General features: G+C 38.1%; 3 protein-coding genes across 3 annotated transcripts; 1 reads left to right on the top strand and 2 right to left on the bottom strand.

The window, feature by feature from the left end:
- Positions 1-368: 368 nt before the first annotated feature.
- ndufaf8 (NADH:ubiquinone oxidoreductase complex assembly factor 8) lies at positions 369-2,051 on the bottom strand. Its single transcript, XM_084135853.1, has 3 exons — positions 1,791-2,051; positions 1,020-1,130; positions 369-600 (listed from the first exon to the last, which is right to left on the bottom strand). The coding sequence occupies exons 1-3, from the start codon at positions 1,869-1,871 to the stop codon at positions 580-582; spliced, it is 213 nt and encodes a 70-aa protein (XP_083991979.1). The 5' UTR covers positions 1,872-2,051; the 3' UTR covers positions 369-579.
- Positions 2,052-2,293: 242 nt separating this feature from the next.
- tepsin (TEPSIN adaptor related protein complex 4 accessory protein) lies at positions 2,294-10,954 on the top strand. Its single transcript, XM_084134729.1, has 13 exons — positions 2,294-2,584; positions 3,296-3,368; positions 3,462-3,553; positions 3,725-3,818; positions 4,474-4,541; positions 4,803-4,884; positions 5,699-5,767; positions 5,879-6,067; positions 6,143-6,311; positions 7,196-7,309; positions 7,495-7,573; positions 7,701-7,835; positions 9,383-10,954. The coding sequence occupies exons 1-13, from the start codon at positions 2,546-2,548 to the stop codon at positions 9,881-9,883; spliced, it is 1,704 nt and encodes a 567-aa protein (XP_083990855.1). The 5' UTR covers positions 2,294-2,545; the 3' UTR covers positions 9,884-10,954.
- Positions 10,928-15,068, bottom strand: LOC311095882 (protein VCF1). The gene is made up of 4 exons (XM_084134730.1): positions 14,909-15,068; positions 14,294-14,416; positions 13,649-13,760; positions 10,928-12,673 (listed from the first exon to the last, which is right to left on the bottom strand). Exons 2-4 carry the CDS (start codon positions 14,323-14,325, stop codon positions 12,431-12,433), a joined length of 387 nt encoding a protein of 128 aa, XP_083990856.1. The 5' UTR covers positions 14,326-14,416; positions 14,909-15,068; the 3' UTR covers positions 10,928-12,430.
- Between the last annotated feature and the right edge of the window lie 740 nt (positions 15,069-15,808).

Here is a 15,808-nt window from a genome sequence, read left to right as displayed (position 1 = left end):
TTTGTTTGATTGGAAACAAACCCCTTAAAACCGCCATCCTAGATTTCAGGAGCGAGTCCAAATTTGGAGCCTGACTGGAGTGCTGATCTGCAATCGGCGGTCAAGGGCGTGATAATGACCACCCATCACGCAACACCTCATATCTCATTTCTCATTCTGACACTCCCTCATCAATTACGCACTCCAAACAACACACAACGTCTGGTTATCATTAGTCTGCCTCTTTTATCCCAATTCTGATATATTGATATGTGAAAACAGCAAAGCAATGATGCAGATGGTGATATAATTCAGTCGAAACTGCCTCTATATATTATATCGTAACGATATGTCTGAACAAAGGAAGATAATTATGATTCCACGTTTTTATGAAAAAAATTTATTGTGGTTTTGTGCACAGTACAATTATCCATTTGAAACACATTATTAATATATCTGTGTGTATTTACAGAGAGAGAGAGAGAAATGACAAAAGCAGCTCTGAAAGAAGATATTCATCACCAGATGTTTTACTGGCTAATTAATTAAAATGATCTCCAACGCTGTCAAGGTTAACATGATATTTATTCATGATGTTGTTCACTTTACTCCCTTTTTCGCCTGCAAATATAAAACAATTAGTTAGGAAAAGCCAACAAAATATATTATATACACATAACATTTTTTATATTACAATATCTAGACAGAATATTTATAATCATTAATATAAAATTTGTCATTTACATTGATGCATTTGACAGATGCATTTATCCAAAGCTACTTGCATTGCATTCAAGGTTTCATGCATTCCCTTGGAATGAAACCTATGACCTTGGTGTTAGCGCCATGCTCTAATGTTTGAGCTACAACAAATTAATAATAATTCAAGTATAAACTAATTTAAATATTACTTTATGATACTTCATAATCTTAAACATTGTTTTCTGATTAATGTCTCTAATGTAGGTTTGTGTGAATAGGATACTTGTCAAAAAATATATACTTGTCTATATGCAGCATAATCGCAATAAAACACTCACAGCAGATTGAAAGCAGCTTCTCAGTGCTTCAAATTCTTTGACACACATGTTTTTGGTCAGCTCCTGTTTTCCAGTGGTTGTGGCGGCCACACATTTCCCATAAGCAGCTGCCTAATAATATAATAATAGAAAAACAGACAGCTTTACAAAACGATAATATAATGCATCTATCTATCTATCTATCTATAATGCAAATCTCCCAAACCTGCTCTACTGGACTGAGATCTGGTGACTGTGGAGGCAATTTGAGTATAGTGAACTCATTGTCATGTTCAACCAGTTTGAGATTATTGTCATGTTCAACCAGTTTGAGATTATTTGAGCTTTGTGACATGGAGCATTATTATCCTGCTGGAAGTGGCCATCAGATGGGTACACTGTGGTCATAAAGAGATGGAAATGGACAGCAACAATACTCAGATAGACTGTGGTGTTTAAACGATGCTCAATTGGTACTAAGGGGTCCAAAGTGTGCCAAGAAAATATTTGAAACACCTTTACACCACCACATTTACGTAAAATTCTGACCCTACCATTTGAATGTCGCTGCAGAAATCAAGACTCATCAGACGAGGCAACATTTTAACTATCTTAAATTGTCAAATTTTGGTGAGCCTGTGCGAATTGTAGCCTCAGTTTCCTGTTCTTAGCTAAGTAGGTGTACCTAATAAAGCGGCCAGTGTGTGTATATGTATATACAGCATATATATATATACATACACACATGACAATACTGATTACACTAATAAGGAATGCTGAATGAACGTGTACCTCTCCTGAGCACTGAGCCAACAGCTCTGGGAAGAGTCTCATTCTCGCTCTGCTGCGAGTCCAAACATTTGAACCAGACATAGTTCAAAGACTTGAAAATAATCCTTTAAATAGCAGCAAAATAATACTTTGGTGTGTCGAAGTTCATTTAAAATCTCTGTGACCCATCATAGTTATTCACAAAAGTCATACACTCAGAGATTTATGTAGTGTGTATATTCAACATGGACAGCGCCATTCTGTTGACCTCTGAGATAACGTGTGTAAACCTCCCATTGACGAGTAATTGGCCAATCAAAGCGTTAATATGGAACCAGAAATATCTTCGCTGCTTTCTGATTGGTTGATTTTTCTGTTGTAGTCTCCTGCGTCTGATGAAGAGCCAATAGTAACATGAGTTGATTTCAAAGACATTTTCAGGATGGTCAAAAAATCCACTCCAGTTGAACTTCCATATCCAGTCACGTGTTCTTTAGGACCGCGTTCTATTGGCTACAATTCATTTCCGCGAATCGCTTGCACTGAACAGATCTTTTCAATGGAGTCATTCGTGATCAAATATTTCTGAACCTGTTCAACTGTTTCACTGAAAAGATCCGATTCACAAACCGGACAGCGCTGTGTCAAATCAGAGTGGGCGAGCTAAACAGAGGTCCGTGTGATTGAGGATATTCTCGGGCAGGAAGGATCCGCACGGTCACCCGCCCTGTGAGCAATGGTACATAGACCGGCGAAAAAACACAGATTGCTCCATCATGGCTACATTACTGGAACGTTTGATTTTCCTACAAAAAGTACGTATCCGTGGCACCAGGGATATTATGTCATTTCAGCTATCTTTTACGCCAAACCTAGTTTCCTACGTTGTTTACTGTATGTCTGGCGTTGTCAGCAGTTAAATAGACTGTAAACAGACACTTAAAAATATTCGACCAAAATACCATGGTACTTCCATGGTGTTTTGGACATGTACTGTGGTCCTACCATGTTTTTTTTTTTTTTTACTTGTACCATAGCAGCAACATGAGTGCCTATGTTATATAGTAAAACTAGTGTCCTATAATGGAGTGTTATATAAATACCATGTTACTTTCATTGTATATAGTAACGTACGTACCATGGTATCACTCTACCATGGTAATTTAGATGGTAATACCACAGTACTTCTAAGAATACGAAACACGTTGTGTGTGATATATATATATACATATATACATGCATACATACATACATGCAAGCATAGATACATACACACATATACAAAGAGTTAAAGTCACCATGAAAGCAAAATCTTATTATTCTTATTTTTTTAATGGAATATTTCAGTATTTATTATAAATGATTTACCTGTGCACATCATTATTTTATTTTTTTAATTCATGTGGCCTCATATTCTTTAATCAAAATAATTTTGAAGAACAATAGCGAAGAAAAGACTATTGCAACTTCCGTTTCAAACTGACTTTGGGAAGAGAGTTTTCCTCACCTCTTTTTTTGTGTCTCAGATGCCAACGCTTATGCGGGCAACATCAGATGACGAATCGCCTTGTCCCGGCTATCTTTTTGAGGAAATCGGCAGTATCCTTTTTGAGGCATTACAGAAGAAAGTAGAGTAGGGCAGGGTAAAGAATTCTCTGTCATCAGTGGACCTTGACAGTCATGGTAACTAAGAAATTTCCCATGAGTCAGTGGGCTGCTGCCAGTGTCTTCTCGAGTACCTCTTGGAGAGACTACAGGTGGAGTCTTGCCACGTCAAACTTAAGGTGAGAGAGTGGTGTGGCTCAGTCTTATTTGGGCTGGTAACAAGAAGGTTGTAGGTTCAAACCCTGCAAAGGGTAATTAATGAACTCCCTTCATTGAGCTCAATGTTTTGACGTATTTTTGATATCTTTAGTTGGTCTGTGGTGTTTATTGTGCTTTTAACCCTGTCCAAGGTCCTGAAGATTCTCCTGCATTTATGTGGCCATGGACCACCTCACTTCCTCACAGAGCTACGGCGGAATGCTACATTTATACAGGAAGTAATAGGTAAGCAGGTCTAAACAATTCAAGGTAAACACTGGAAGTCATATTGACTGATTATTAGGTGTCAGTGTACTCACATACAACCCTAATGTTTCAGTCATCAAAACCAGAGCATCAGTAACTTGTGAAAATCTTATAATCAAGATGCAGGGATGTTTACAACCTGCTTTATTATATTCAATGAGATTAAACTGTAGGGCAGGACTTGATTTTAGCCACTGATAATTGATTAGATTGTTAAAAGTGGTCTTTGTATTACATGAAAAATGGGACTTTCCACAAAAATAATAACCAGCAGCACAACAGTTTTCAACATTGATAATAAGTAATGTTTCTTGAGCAGCAAATCAGCATATTAGAATTATTTCTGAAGGATCATGTGACACTGAAGACTGGAGTAATTATTATCAGGAATAAATAACATAAAAAAAACAGTTTGTCATAATATTTCACAATATTTCTGTTTTTACTGTATTTTCCATATAATAAATGCAGCCTTGGTGAGCATAAAAGACTTTAAAGTTTAAATACTATTACAAAAAGCACACTGACCCCAAACCTTTGAGCAGTAAAGTATTTTAAAGAAGTAAATAGATTGAGTTATGTTTTGAGTTTATTTGAGTCAATAAAAAGGGTGACTGTATTATGTCTTTCTTAGTCTACAGCGGCCCGCCAGACCCCATCCATGGAAGTGCTCTTTTTCAGAAAGTCAGAAGCTCGGCACAGGTAAAACTTTCTCTCTGTGCAGACAAATCAATATCATTGACCCATTAAACTCCAGTTAAGTTCTTTTTGTAGTCTTGTATGTTGACCTTCTGTTTATTACTTTAATGTATGTTTTACAGTTTATGGTATATATAGAAAACAACCATAGATGCACTTCTGTTCATAAAGAATATGAAATGTATAATTAATACAGCAGGCATTCACTCTTCTGTCTATTTGTTGTTTGTTGTCTGAATTGAGCCAGCATTTGTTTCTATACAGGAGTTGGCTAGCCTACTGTTTAATGATACCATGTCCTCAGTTTCTGGACTGTCTCAACACAAAACACTGACGCAATCTGTGGGTGAGTGCTGTTTTGGTATTTTCACCATATTATGCTTTTTGATTTTTATTTTGGAGGTCTGCTACAATAGGTTTACATGAATACATGGTCAAAACACACTTTTATTTTCATAAAATATAATATACATTTCAGCATTGCCTCTTTTATCACAGTGTCCAAAACCAATGTCTGGTTCGATCAAGGATCCGGTCTCTAAACTCCTCTGCTCTGATTGGTCAGATGACCCAGTCTGTAGTGATTGGTCTACCTCTCCTAGCGCATGTCAGAAACCAAACGCCTATTACCATATCTGTATTTCAGTTCCAGAGGCTTCCTCAGAGCACAATACACAGTGATACAAACAGTAACAATGGCATTAGTTTCATCGTATCAATTTAACCATGAGTCCTCATTCTTCTAAGTGACTGCAATGTGGATTTGCTTTCGCAAATGTGGAACTAAACTCTTCCCAGCATCAGCTACAACTACAGTGTTTGAGGGCGGGTCAAAGCAGACACTGTTCACAGGAAGACCATTGGCTGGCATTATGCAAATTTGTTACAAACCTACGTAGGTTCGAGCTGGAAGTAAGACCGGAATTACTGACGACTCGTTTCAGACAGTTCACAATCGGTTCTTTCTTTTGGGAGACATTAACTCCATTTATCCTGCACTTTGATCTTTGAAACTTTGCAGACATTTTACATTCACAAACAGCTTTATAACACTACATAAAAGGTATTATCCCAAAAAGTATAATAGGTATACTTCAGTATAAGTTAAAAAATGTTAAATAGGTACAGTATGTGAATAATACCAAGATTTCTGTTTGCAGGAATGGGCTCAGAGTCGCACAGGTCTGGCATGCAGGGGTTTGGATACAGCCCAGGAAGGAAAGAGTCCAGTAAGACACAGACATTTAATGTTATTCATCCAAGTCCTGAGCTCAACACTAATATTTACAACTGGAAGGCATTCTGGTGTGTGCCCTGTCTCATTTCCCTCTCTCGTTCAGGTGGAGGGACTCTATTGGACAAGATTCAGAAAGCTGCCGAGGTGGTTGCCAGCGCTGTCCTTCCTCCAACAGAGCATCCTGGCATCCGTCTACATGATAACCACTACCACGCTGTGGTGGCGCCCTCTGCTACTGTGGAGATGGCAGTGCCAGCATGTGCCTACAACATCCCGTCCCACAGCCACAGAGGTGAGCCATGCACCAGGTTATAAAAGCAGTGCATGTTAATAGTTTCAAAGAAATGACCGTTTCTCCTTCTCGTAGCATCTCACAGGTGCCCAGGGCAGGCTGGTGGAGGCTGGGAGGAAACGGACAGTGGGCACAGCTCCTCCCACAACTCGTCCCAGGAGACTGCGGAAGCCAGCCAGGCCTCACTGGGAAGAAGCAGTAAGTCGGGCGACTCGAGTCGGGAGAGTGGTGACCTATCGGAACGGTAAGGGACAGACTGCTACAGGGCTTCAGTTCTTAATGGTGGTCAACACACATTGCTTTCTTAAGTGTTAGAGGTCATTAACGCCAGGTCATTGCATCACCAAGGGGCATTTTAATGCTGGCATCTAATTTCCAGAACTAAAATGGCAGTGTACAGAGTCATGTCAGATGTAATTTGTCATATTTCACACAAAATCACAAGATATAAATATTATTATTATTATGAATTTTCGGACCATTGAAACATGACTGATAATTAAGCATAAATACTCATTATCATAATGAATCAGTATGGTTGAGATTTTTTATTTATTAAAATCTGCATACATTAAAGGCAGTATAACAAATATTACCATTATTTATATGTATAAATACAAATGTTTTTGGAAGAAGTCCCTTATGTTCACTGAAGCTGCATTTATTTGATCAAAAATAACTTTCTATTTTAATATATTTTAAAATGTAACTTATTCCTGTGATGTCAAAGACTTCAGTGTCACATGATCCTTGAGAACTCATTCTAAAATGCTGATTTGCTGCTCAAGACACATTTCTTATTATATCTTATTATTAATATTTTTGGGTAATTCATGATAAATTTTTTCAGGATTCTTTGACGTTTAGAAAGTTAAAAAAGAACAGCATTTGTTTGACAGAAATGATTTGTAACATTATATTGTCACTTTTGATCAGTTTAATCTTACTAACCCCAAACCTTTGAACAGTACTGTACTTTTTTCACATAGTGGCAATAAGAATGAATAAATGTGGGCATCATGTTCACAAAGCAAAATACAGTACATTAATTTTTTTTTTGAGGGTTTGTGAGATTTACATATTTATTCTGCGATAATCATTCTTTTAGTATTTGTTCTTTTAATTCAGTGTGGAGGCCATTCAGTTGGGGGACTGTGGTCAGGAGACGGCGCTTATCAACCGACTGACCAATGGTTCCAAAGTCTTCCTGTCCAGAGAAGAGAGCCAGTACTTCATCAAAGAGTAAAAAATCCCATACGAGACATGTTCTTGATTTTTGCTGGCATCAGTGTTGATCATTACTGATCTGCAATACACCCTTGGCTTATAATGTCGGCGCATATAGTTTTCTTTTCACAGATGTGTATTCCAGTGGCCAGTAATGTCATAGTTAAAATAACTGATGTCTTGCTCCTGTTTTCTTTCAGATGCTCGACTCTCAACTGTGAGGTGGTTGTTGAACTTCTCTCTCGCAGACTTCAGGACCACACACAAATCGTCCAGATGGTAATGTTTCCTATTCTGCAACATTTAGGCTTTTTTTTTAAATAAACCTAAATTGTTTTCTTTAACTTGTCTGAAAAATTTGCTTTGATAACGCACAGCATAACCAATTTGTGTTTGCTTCCTGCAGAGGGCGTTGAGTGCTCTGGCCTGCCTGATGTCTTCAGACTTCCTCTCTCTAGATCATATTTTCAACATCACACACAAACGCCTCGGACAACTTAGTGACGGAACCGCAGGCCCTGTCGCCAACAAGGCAACCAAGGTACCGTCACCAAAACCATGTTTAAATGAGTGGAAGCAGGATATTCGATGATAATAAAGCTAATATAAAGCTATTATGCTTTTTTACAATTTCAGCTTTCTTTAGTGTGTAATGTTGTACATGAAAAAGGTCTGCAAAGTTAAACGGTCCACTCCAAATTCTCGATCTACCTTATTTTTAACTTGAGAGTGGATGCGGCCATTTGTAATTTGAATGTGTGAGCCTTCCATTGTCATTCTCTTCCAGTTATTTTAGCTGTACAAAAAAGTCTGTTATGCTGCTTTATACTGCGAAATGGTAATAATAAATTCCCCAAAAAGAATTCCCACCCAAGGAATACGCAAAAAAAAGGGGGTGAGGCAGGGCTGAGTTGCGTTTGTAGTGTGTTGGAGCACATTGCGCTTTCGGAAAGAGGAGCTTCGTAGAGACAGAAACTAAACGGAGTGTTACTGACAGACTGGGAAGAGAGGTGCTGCAACAATGAAAAACAATGTTTTTTGAACATTCAAGCATGAAAACCTACTCTAGTAGATCCCAAAAACAAAATCAAGACTTTGTAAAATGGCATAATATGGCCTCTTTAATAATAATTAATACAGCTAATTAGGGCTGTTTTCGACTAATGATTTTCATAGTCGAATCTGATTCGTTAGATTTTGCCGTAGTCGACTGATAGTCGAACCTTTTTTTTTTAGATAGCAGCTAGATTTTTTCCATTTCAAACAAAAGAGCTAAAAAAAACTAAAAGAAAAACATGGTGTGTAACAAATACCTTTTATTCATTTAAAGCCAGATGAACAAAACATATCACACATATATCATAACATTTCATAAACATGAGGAGCAATATGAGAGAGAAATTTGGTGATCGTTGTTTAGGTAGCATTAAACCACGTAAAGCTTTTTCACGCCCATGAGAACCGTGTGGAGTCAACTCACAGCCGCTCCGCTGCCCTGCTGAAAATGTGAAGCAGAAACGCTTAATATCAGATAACGTCCATAATAATTGGACTCTGGGTTCGATTTTTTGACCATTTTCAGTGGTTATGAGGAGCAATATGAGAGGGAAATTTGGTAATCATTGTTTAGGTACATTAAACCACGTAAAGCTTTTTTCACGTTAGGACTTAGCCTATATATAAAGCCCATGAGAACCGTGTGGAGTCAACCCACAGCCGCTCCGCAGCCCTGCTGAAAATGTGAAGCAGATTTTTGAATACATTTTTATTTATTTACATTAGTAAGCTACAGGACATCATCTTTCAAAACATGACCTGCGCGAAAGCGGAAAATATTTTTTTGTACCCAGCCCTTCTGAAAATGCGAATGCGTCTCTGTCCCCAGCACATTTCAAACCAAACTGACGCCCATGTATTCGACTATGAGGTTCATAGTCGAATCAGACCTCTCCGAATCGAATCGTCGAATCCTCGACTATTAGAAGTCAGCCCTACAGCTAATATTTACGGATAAGCACAATTGCCCTTGTTCTATCCTCTTGTAATTTTTTTGTGGGACTAACAGATTCTTCTTTTTTTTTTAACTAGCTCCTAAGGCAGTTTGAGGCCTTGCTTGGTTGTGTCACAAATCCCAGGTGTGACCATGCTGGGCGTCCAACCTTCGCCAGCTCTTCACTTTCAGACCAGCCCTCTGAATCTATGGCCATCCCATTTGTTCCAGGACGACTTGAAGGAATCGCAACCTCGGTTATCCCATCAGAGGAGACCCCATCTACACAACACCCACAGGGTAACAGCGCTGCACCTGGGTCTCATATGACAAGAGAGCAAGAAGAGGGGGGAAACAGAAACCCGAACACCCCCAAGATCTCAGAACCACTCAGACTGTCGCTCTTCAGTGGAATGGAGCTAGTGAACAGAAGCAAACCTGTGTGTTTGGTTGAGCCTGTTCCCTTCGAGTCAGACGCCCAGACAAGTGTAGAAGCCACTACAGGCATAGACTGTGCAAGCCAGAAAAGCTGTGAGAGAACTGCAGGCTCACCCACATCAAGTGAGCAAGTGTCTGCCTTCTCCTTCCTTAATCTCTGATGCCAACTTTCATTTACGGTTGTGTACTGACATGGGGGGGGGGAACCATTCCATTCATGTTCACATGATTCAGCCTATGAGTGATTTCTTCTAGCACAGAGTTTGCAGTGAAAGAAATTGTTGAATGGAATGGTTAACAACCTTGTGATATTAAGAATAATAATATTATTATAATTGCTGAAAGTGACTACATTTACATGCACATGCAAATTTTAGTCTGCAGTAACATGATCGCCATGACCCGATTAGACACAATATTCTGGTGGTTTCCAGAAATCTGAATAGACCACTGGCTGATGCTTGAATTAATCATAATTTTGAGTCACTTAAACACCTTGTTAGGAAACTTACCGACCCCAAACATGTACATATTGCATGTCAATGTGCTCTTGATGAGTTGATGTCAATATGCTGAATTACTAAGAAAAAACTCCAGTATTTCCACCAGAGAACAGCAGAAAAAGAACATGCATGTCTTTGTTTATATGCCGACTACATGTATACAGGAATATTCCAGTTGCTGTCAAGGATTTCTTGTGCATGTGAATGTGGTTACTGACTTAACCAGTGCTTATGGAGATAACTTCTACCTACAATTGCAACATACTCTTTATGCATCGTCTAAATGCTGCTAGAGGTTCACATTAAGGCTGGGAATAGTCTTGATGATCAGTATGGTACATCTCTTCAAATCATTCTGAATTCTTTGCGATACTAAGAAACAACTCAGGACGCTTTTCAGTTGAGGTGATAAACATGAGTGTTACTGAAATGGCTGCTACTATTTGCACTACAGTCTTTCCTCTTGCTAAAAGCACTTATTGTGTGCATTATAAAATAAGAACAAACATTAACACCCACATAGTCGAGTTTGATCAGAATACATCCTGCCAAACCATTGTCTACCTTGTGTGCAAATATGTAAAGAATTCTCTTGTGTGAAAATGTTACAGCAACTTATAAAACTAAAGCCATGAGTTTTGAAAGGCAGGTTTGAATACAAGTGTCCATTCGGAGACTGAAACGGGAATAAAATGATGCATCTAATTAAAAAAATCTTTATTTAATTTACATCAGAGGAACAATTCATAAAATAACAATGATTTCAAATATTGTATATATGCTAGCTATATATTATGTACAGTCCTACATACAAAACAATGGTGACTGCAGGGACGATTTTCATCATCAAAAGCTAATAGTCTTTCACACAAAGCACAGTGCCTGGGTTGTACAGTATTGTGTGCACTGAGTAGTTGAAAGTGTATCAGTATCTTGTACACAATTAGATCACCTGCTTGAAATGATGTAAGTATCCTCATACAACTGTTTGGACTAAGCTGAAGTTTAGTTGAGGATGTGTATCTAAAAAGGACTGAACTATACTTGTGCATACTACATTTAGGAACACTACCATTCCAGTTTGTTTTCCCATTCTGAAATGAATCAAGCCATCATATATATTGGTCAGACACGGGCATAAGTGTGTTGTATGGACATTTTATGGTAAAATATTTAGGATTTTGTGGTGACATGGCACTGCAGAGTGCTTAGTTAGGTGCAAGCTAATTTTAGGTCATTCCTTAGGTCTGCCCATAGAAGACGAGTCCTCGTATTACATTGAGCCTAGTGAATGATCTAAACTTGCGTATTTCAAGCTCTGATCATTTTATAATTCGTATATGAATATCGGACATGGCTTTCAATTGGCAGTCACTGGATTTATACACTAATTCACTAATTGAGTTGGCTTACACCTTCTCTAAGAGTGCTTCGTTATGTACATTAACAGAGTCCAGCATGCATTTTCAGAATAGTCTCTCTACAGTGTGATGTGCTAGTATGGGTTTCCTCGTCTAAGGTAAAGGTAAAGAGATTTTTTTTTTTTTTTATTCGACGGATCTGGCACCAAGTTCCTCATTTGAAGTCTCAACCTTCATGGCACACAGGGAGAAATCCTCTAGACCTGAGTTTTGGATATGTAAGCAATCAACAAGCCTCCCCCCCCCAAAAAAAAACTTCCTGAAAGAGTCTAAATTCCAGTGAGAACCAAACCGGCATCTTCTGTAAACAACAGCATTATTGATCATCCTGGAATGACTCCAAAGCAGGGCTGCAAATATAATCACATGGTTTACCTCAGCTCCTAAATAAAAGATATTATTTTATTTATTTTTCCTTATCTAGACCAACCAAAGAGTGTCAAAAGTGGCCAAATGCATGTGTCTGAGTAAAACATGACCCAGAACCGCAGTAGCACCATTTGTGACTGTCTTGTAAAGGGGAAAAGCTTACAAGAACTTGATGTTGTTGTTTTTTTTCAAGATAGTTCTTTTATATAGCACCTATGTGAAGTTCATGGTCAACACATCAAGTAGAGCCCCACATAAACACTATGAACATGAAAAAGTGCTATAAGAAAGAACATAAATGCATTTAGAGGGCCTATATTTGTGCCAGGCCTTAAAGCGACCCATAAAATCCCTCTAAAAGCTCCCCAGTACATTGCTCCTTAATGCCAATGGGTGCTGGAAGAGTCACTGTCCATCACGTTGGACCTTGCTGACCACGAGTTTGCAGGCTACTGAAGTGGGCCTCCCTCAAGATACGGTTGATGTGATCATACGAGACGTTGTGGCTCAAGGAAATGGCCGGCTCTTCTGCTGCAATAGTGGGGCTGCAGGGAGCCTGGGAAACAGGGAGTCCTCTTTGGTCGGTCTTCTGGATGCTGGAACTGGCACCTGCCATGTGGTCTGGACTGCTAATCCCACTGCTGTCACTGCTGGAAGACTGTTGGGAAAAAAAGATTTGAGGGTTTCTGTGCTGTACCAATTCTGGTGAAAGTTTCCAGTGAAAAAATGTCTTACAATTGGGCTGTCAATTAATAAAATAATTAAAAAGAGATTAAGGGTGTGTTCACACTTTGCATATCTGGTTCGATTAAAACTAGCCCTGGAGTGATTGCGGTTCATTTGAGTAAGTGTGAACACTGCCATCCGAACCCTGGTGCGCACCAAACAAGCGGACCAAGACCGATGGGTCTCGGCCCGCTTACAAACGAACTCAGTTCGATATGAAATATGAATGCAACACGGACCAAAGATATGTAAAAGGACCAAAAATGGGACACAATGTCACAAGATACGACCCTTAAAAGGACAGAATGCTAAAGCATACCTGATGTTTCTCGTTATAGTCGTGATGTTTCCGCATCTAACGCGACTCCTCACAGAAGATCTTCGTTTGTGTGTGTGAGACGGAGGGATTCCTGCTGCTGTTTCGACTCCTTAAAATATTTTATAAGCTTTTCAAGAGTTCTCAACTGGTCAAAATACCAGGCTACGCACATACAACGAGCGCATTTAACCCAGCACACAGCATTGTTTTGGATGTTCGGCAAGTTCCATCTCGAAACGTTATAAAAGCAGACCAGTCAGGTTGTGAATGTATCCCTATGCCTTTAGGTTTGATGTTAAAACGCCAATGTGAACTCTAAGAGGACCAGGACTAAAAGTTTTCGTTTTTTTGGTCCGGACCAACTAAACCGAACTATTAGTGTGAACACACCCTAAAATTAGGTTCATTGATCACACTGGAAAAGTCAAATACCTTCCATTTGATACAGCTTTGGAATCAGACTTAACTCCATACTTTTGTAAGAGCTTAGTGTGTGCCTTTATGAAACACATCATTCTAGAATGAACGTCAACAGTTGACCGTTCTTGAACGAAAGAATGCTCTTGGCCAGCTGTTGCGTCTTCTTACCTCAGAGTCCCAGACATCACGGCCAACCTCAGGAAGAAAGGAATAACCTCCAGACCTCTTTGCCTGGGGTAAGACCTGGAGTTGCTCAGCATCACAGCTGCGTCTGCGTTTTCTGTTGACAGAGACCATTAATAATTAACTTAATATAAACTAAATATGTTCCAAATAATATTTAGATACATTTATAATATTAATTCTTCACAATATAAATTGGGCTACAACAGGAAACTAAATAAAATTTCAGGACTGGTGTCCCTCGCACGAGGATGATTATATTTAGGGGGGTCCGTGGATTGAAAAGAACGAAGATTGAAAACTGTCTTAAGAAATGGAGCACTGCAGACTTGATTGCAACCATTAGTCATCAATATGTCCACTGCAGGATTATGACTCAGATTTTAGAATAAAAAAGTCATCAACACAAAGAGCTATCAAAGCCTGATGCTGGATGACAGCACAGACTTGTTTAACCGATATAGTAGTAGCTAGTCAAGAGGATCAGCCTTCTAAAAGAACATCTAAAAATAACCACCCCCAGACATGAAGTACTGACAACAGCAGCCACATGGATGTTTACAGGACATGCGTTACATAAAAGCAACATGAAACATGCGTGCACAAACAATTAAAAGCGAATTATGTTACCTGCTTTCTGTCAACATGTCGTATCCGTGCATTTGACAGCAAAATAAGGGCACACAACACCTCTTCGACTCGGAAACCACCGGCTTCTTTTCAGCAAAATGAAGGGATCTGCCAAGATTTCCCCTAATGATGATGAGCGACATGACATATAGAAATCATTGTGAGAAGCTGCAGACACGTTTACATTGCAGTACAGGTGTGCAGAAAACGTAATATTAATGTCTATTATCAGCTAATATGCATTAAGATGCATTCGTGAGATACACTGAGCTATTATATTCATACTAGACAAATGATCTGCATAGGAGTGACGAAGAACGGAAGGGAACCACCTTATCTATATATAATTTAAATGTAAACGTCTAGTATTAATTGACATTATTGAGACAAAATGGCTCATGGGCACAAGTCACACTGATACAAAACGATACTAATGTTGCCATGCAAAAATAGTGCGTTCAGGGTGTCAAGCTGAGAGACAGATAGCACAATGCTATGTGTAGTTCACTTTACTTCCTCCTAGCGATGAACTGTTCCTACTACAGAACCAACGAAGTCATTTAAACGGAATAAATGGAGTTTGTGAAGAGACGAAAGGGGTGTGATGTACTCTACCTCTCTCTGTTCACAGATGGATCTTGAGTTCAGTCATTTTCTGAAGTTACAACGTATCCATTTTCGCCGGATCTCATTCTTTCTCTCTCTCTCTCACTCGCTCACACTTCCATCTGTTGCTGTCATAATGACGTAGCTTGCGTGCCTTTGAGCGAGGGGTGACGTACGTACGTTTTATTTTTAATTGAATTATTATTTTTGAGATTTTTTTCTACATTAAATAATACATTTAAGGTGATTTGGATTAGACAAGTTATTAATTAATTTGAAATGTTGTCCCATTCAACATTTTATTCATTCATGATGTCAATTTGTAGGCCTATCCGCAAAGCTAATTCGAATTTCCCTTAAACTTCTGTATTAGTAAAAAAAATTAAAAAAAGACTCTTTGAAAATAGACCCTTTTCACATTAAGTTTATATATATATATATATATATATATATATATATATATATATATATATATATATATATATATATATATATAAATATATATATATATATATATATATATATATATATATATATATATATATATATACATTTACTATTCTTTGCGAAATGTACATTTACATATGTACATTTATAAAGAAAATAGCCTAACTTATTTTTATTTTCACGAAAGATGTTTATATATATATATATATATATATATATATATATATCAATTCTTTATAGAAATTGCTTGTAAGACACTTCGATTGTGTAATACTTATAATTAGTATAAAGATAATATAATACGTTTTAGTTCATTTTAGAATTCCATGTATTGTAACCTAGTTTTTTACAGTCTATGATTGTAACCCCATAAATAGGCTAGGCCTATTTACATGGAATACATACAATATGTATTACATACAATACATGGAATTCTATAAATAGGCTAGGCCTATTTATAAT

The sequence above is a fragment of the Abramis brama genome (assembly GCF_963993115.1).
Source record: "Abramis brama genome assembly, chromosome: 14".
Taxonomy (NCBI): Eukaryota; Metazoa; Chordata; class Actinopteri; order Cypriniformes; family Leuciscidae; genus Abramis; species Abramis brama.
Note: the sequence above shows the minus strand (reverse complement) of the source record. Positions and strands in the feature narration are given on the sequence as shown.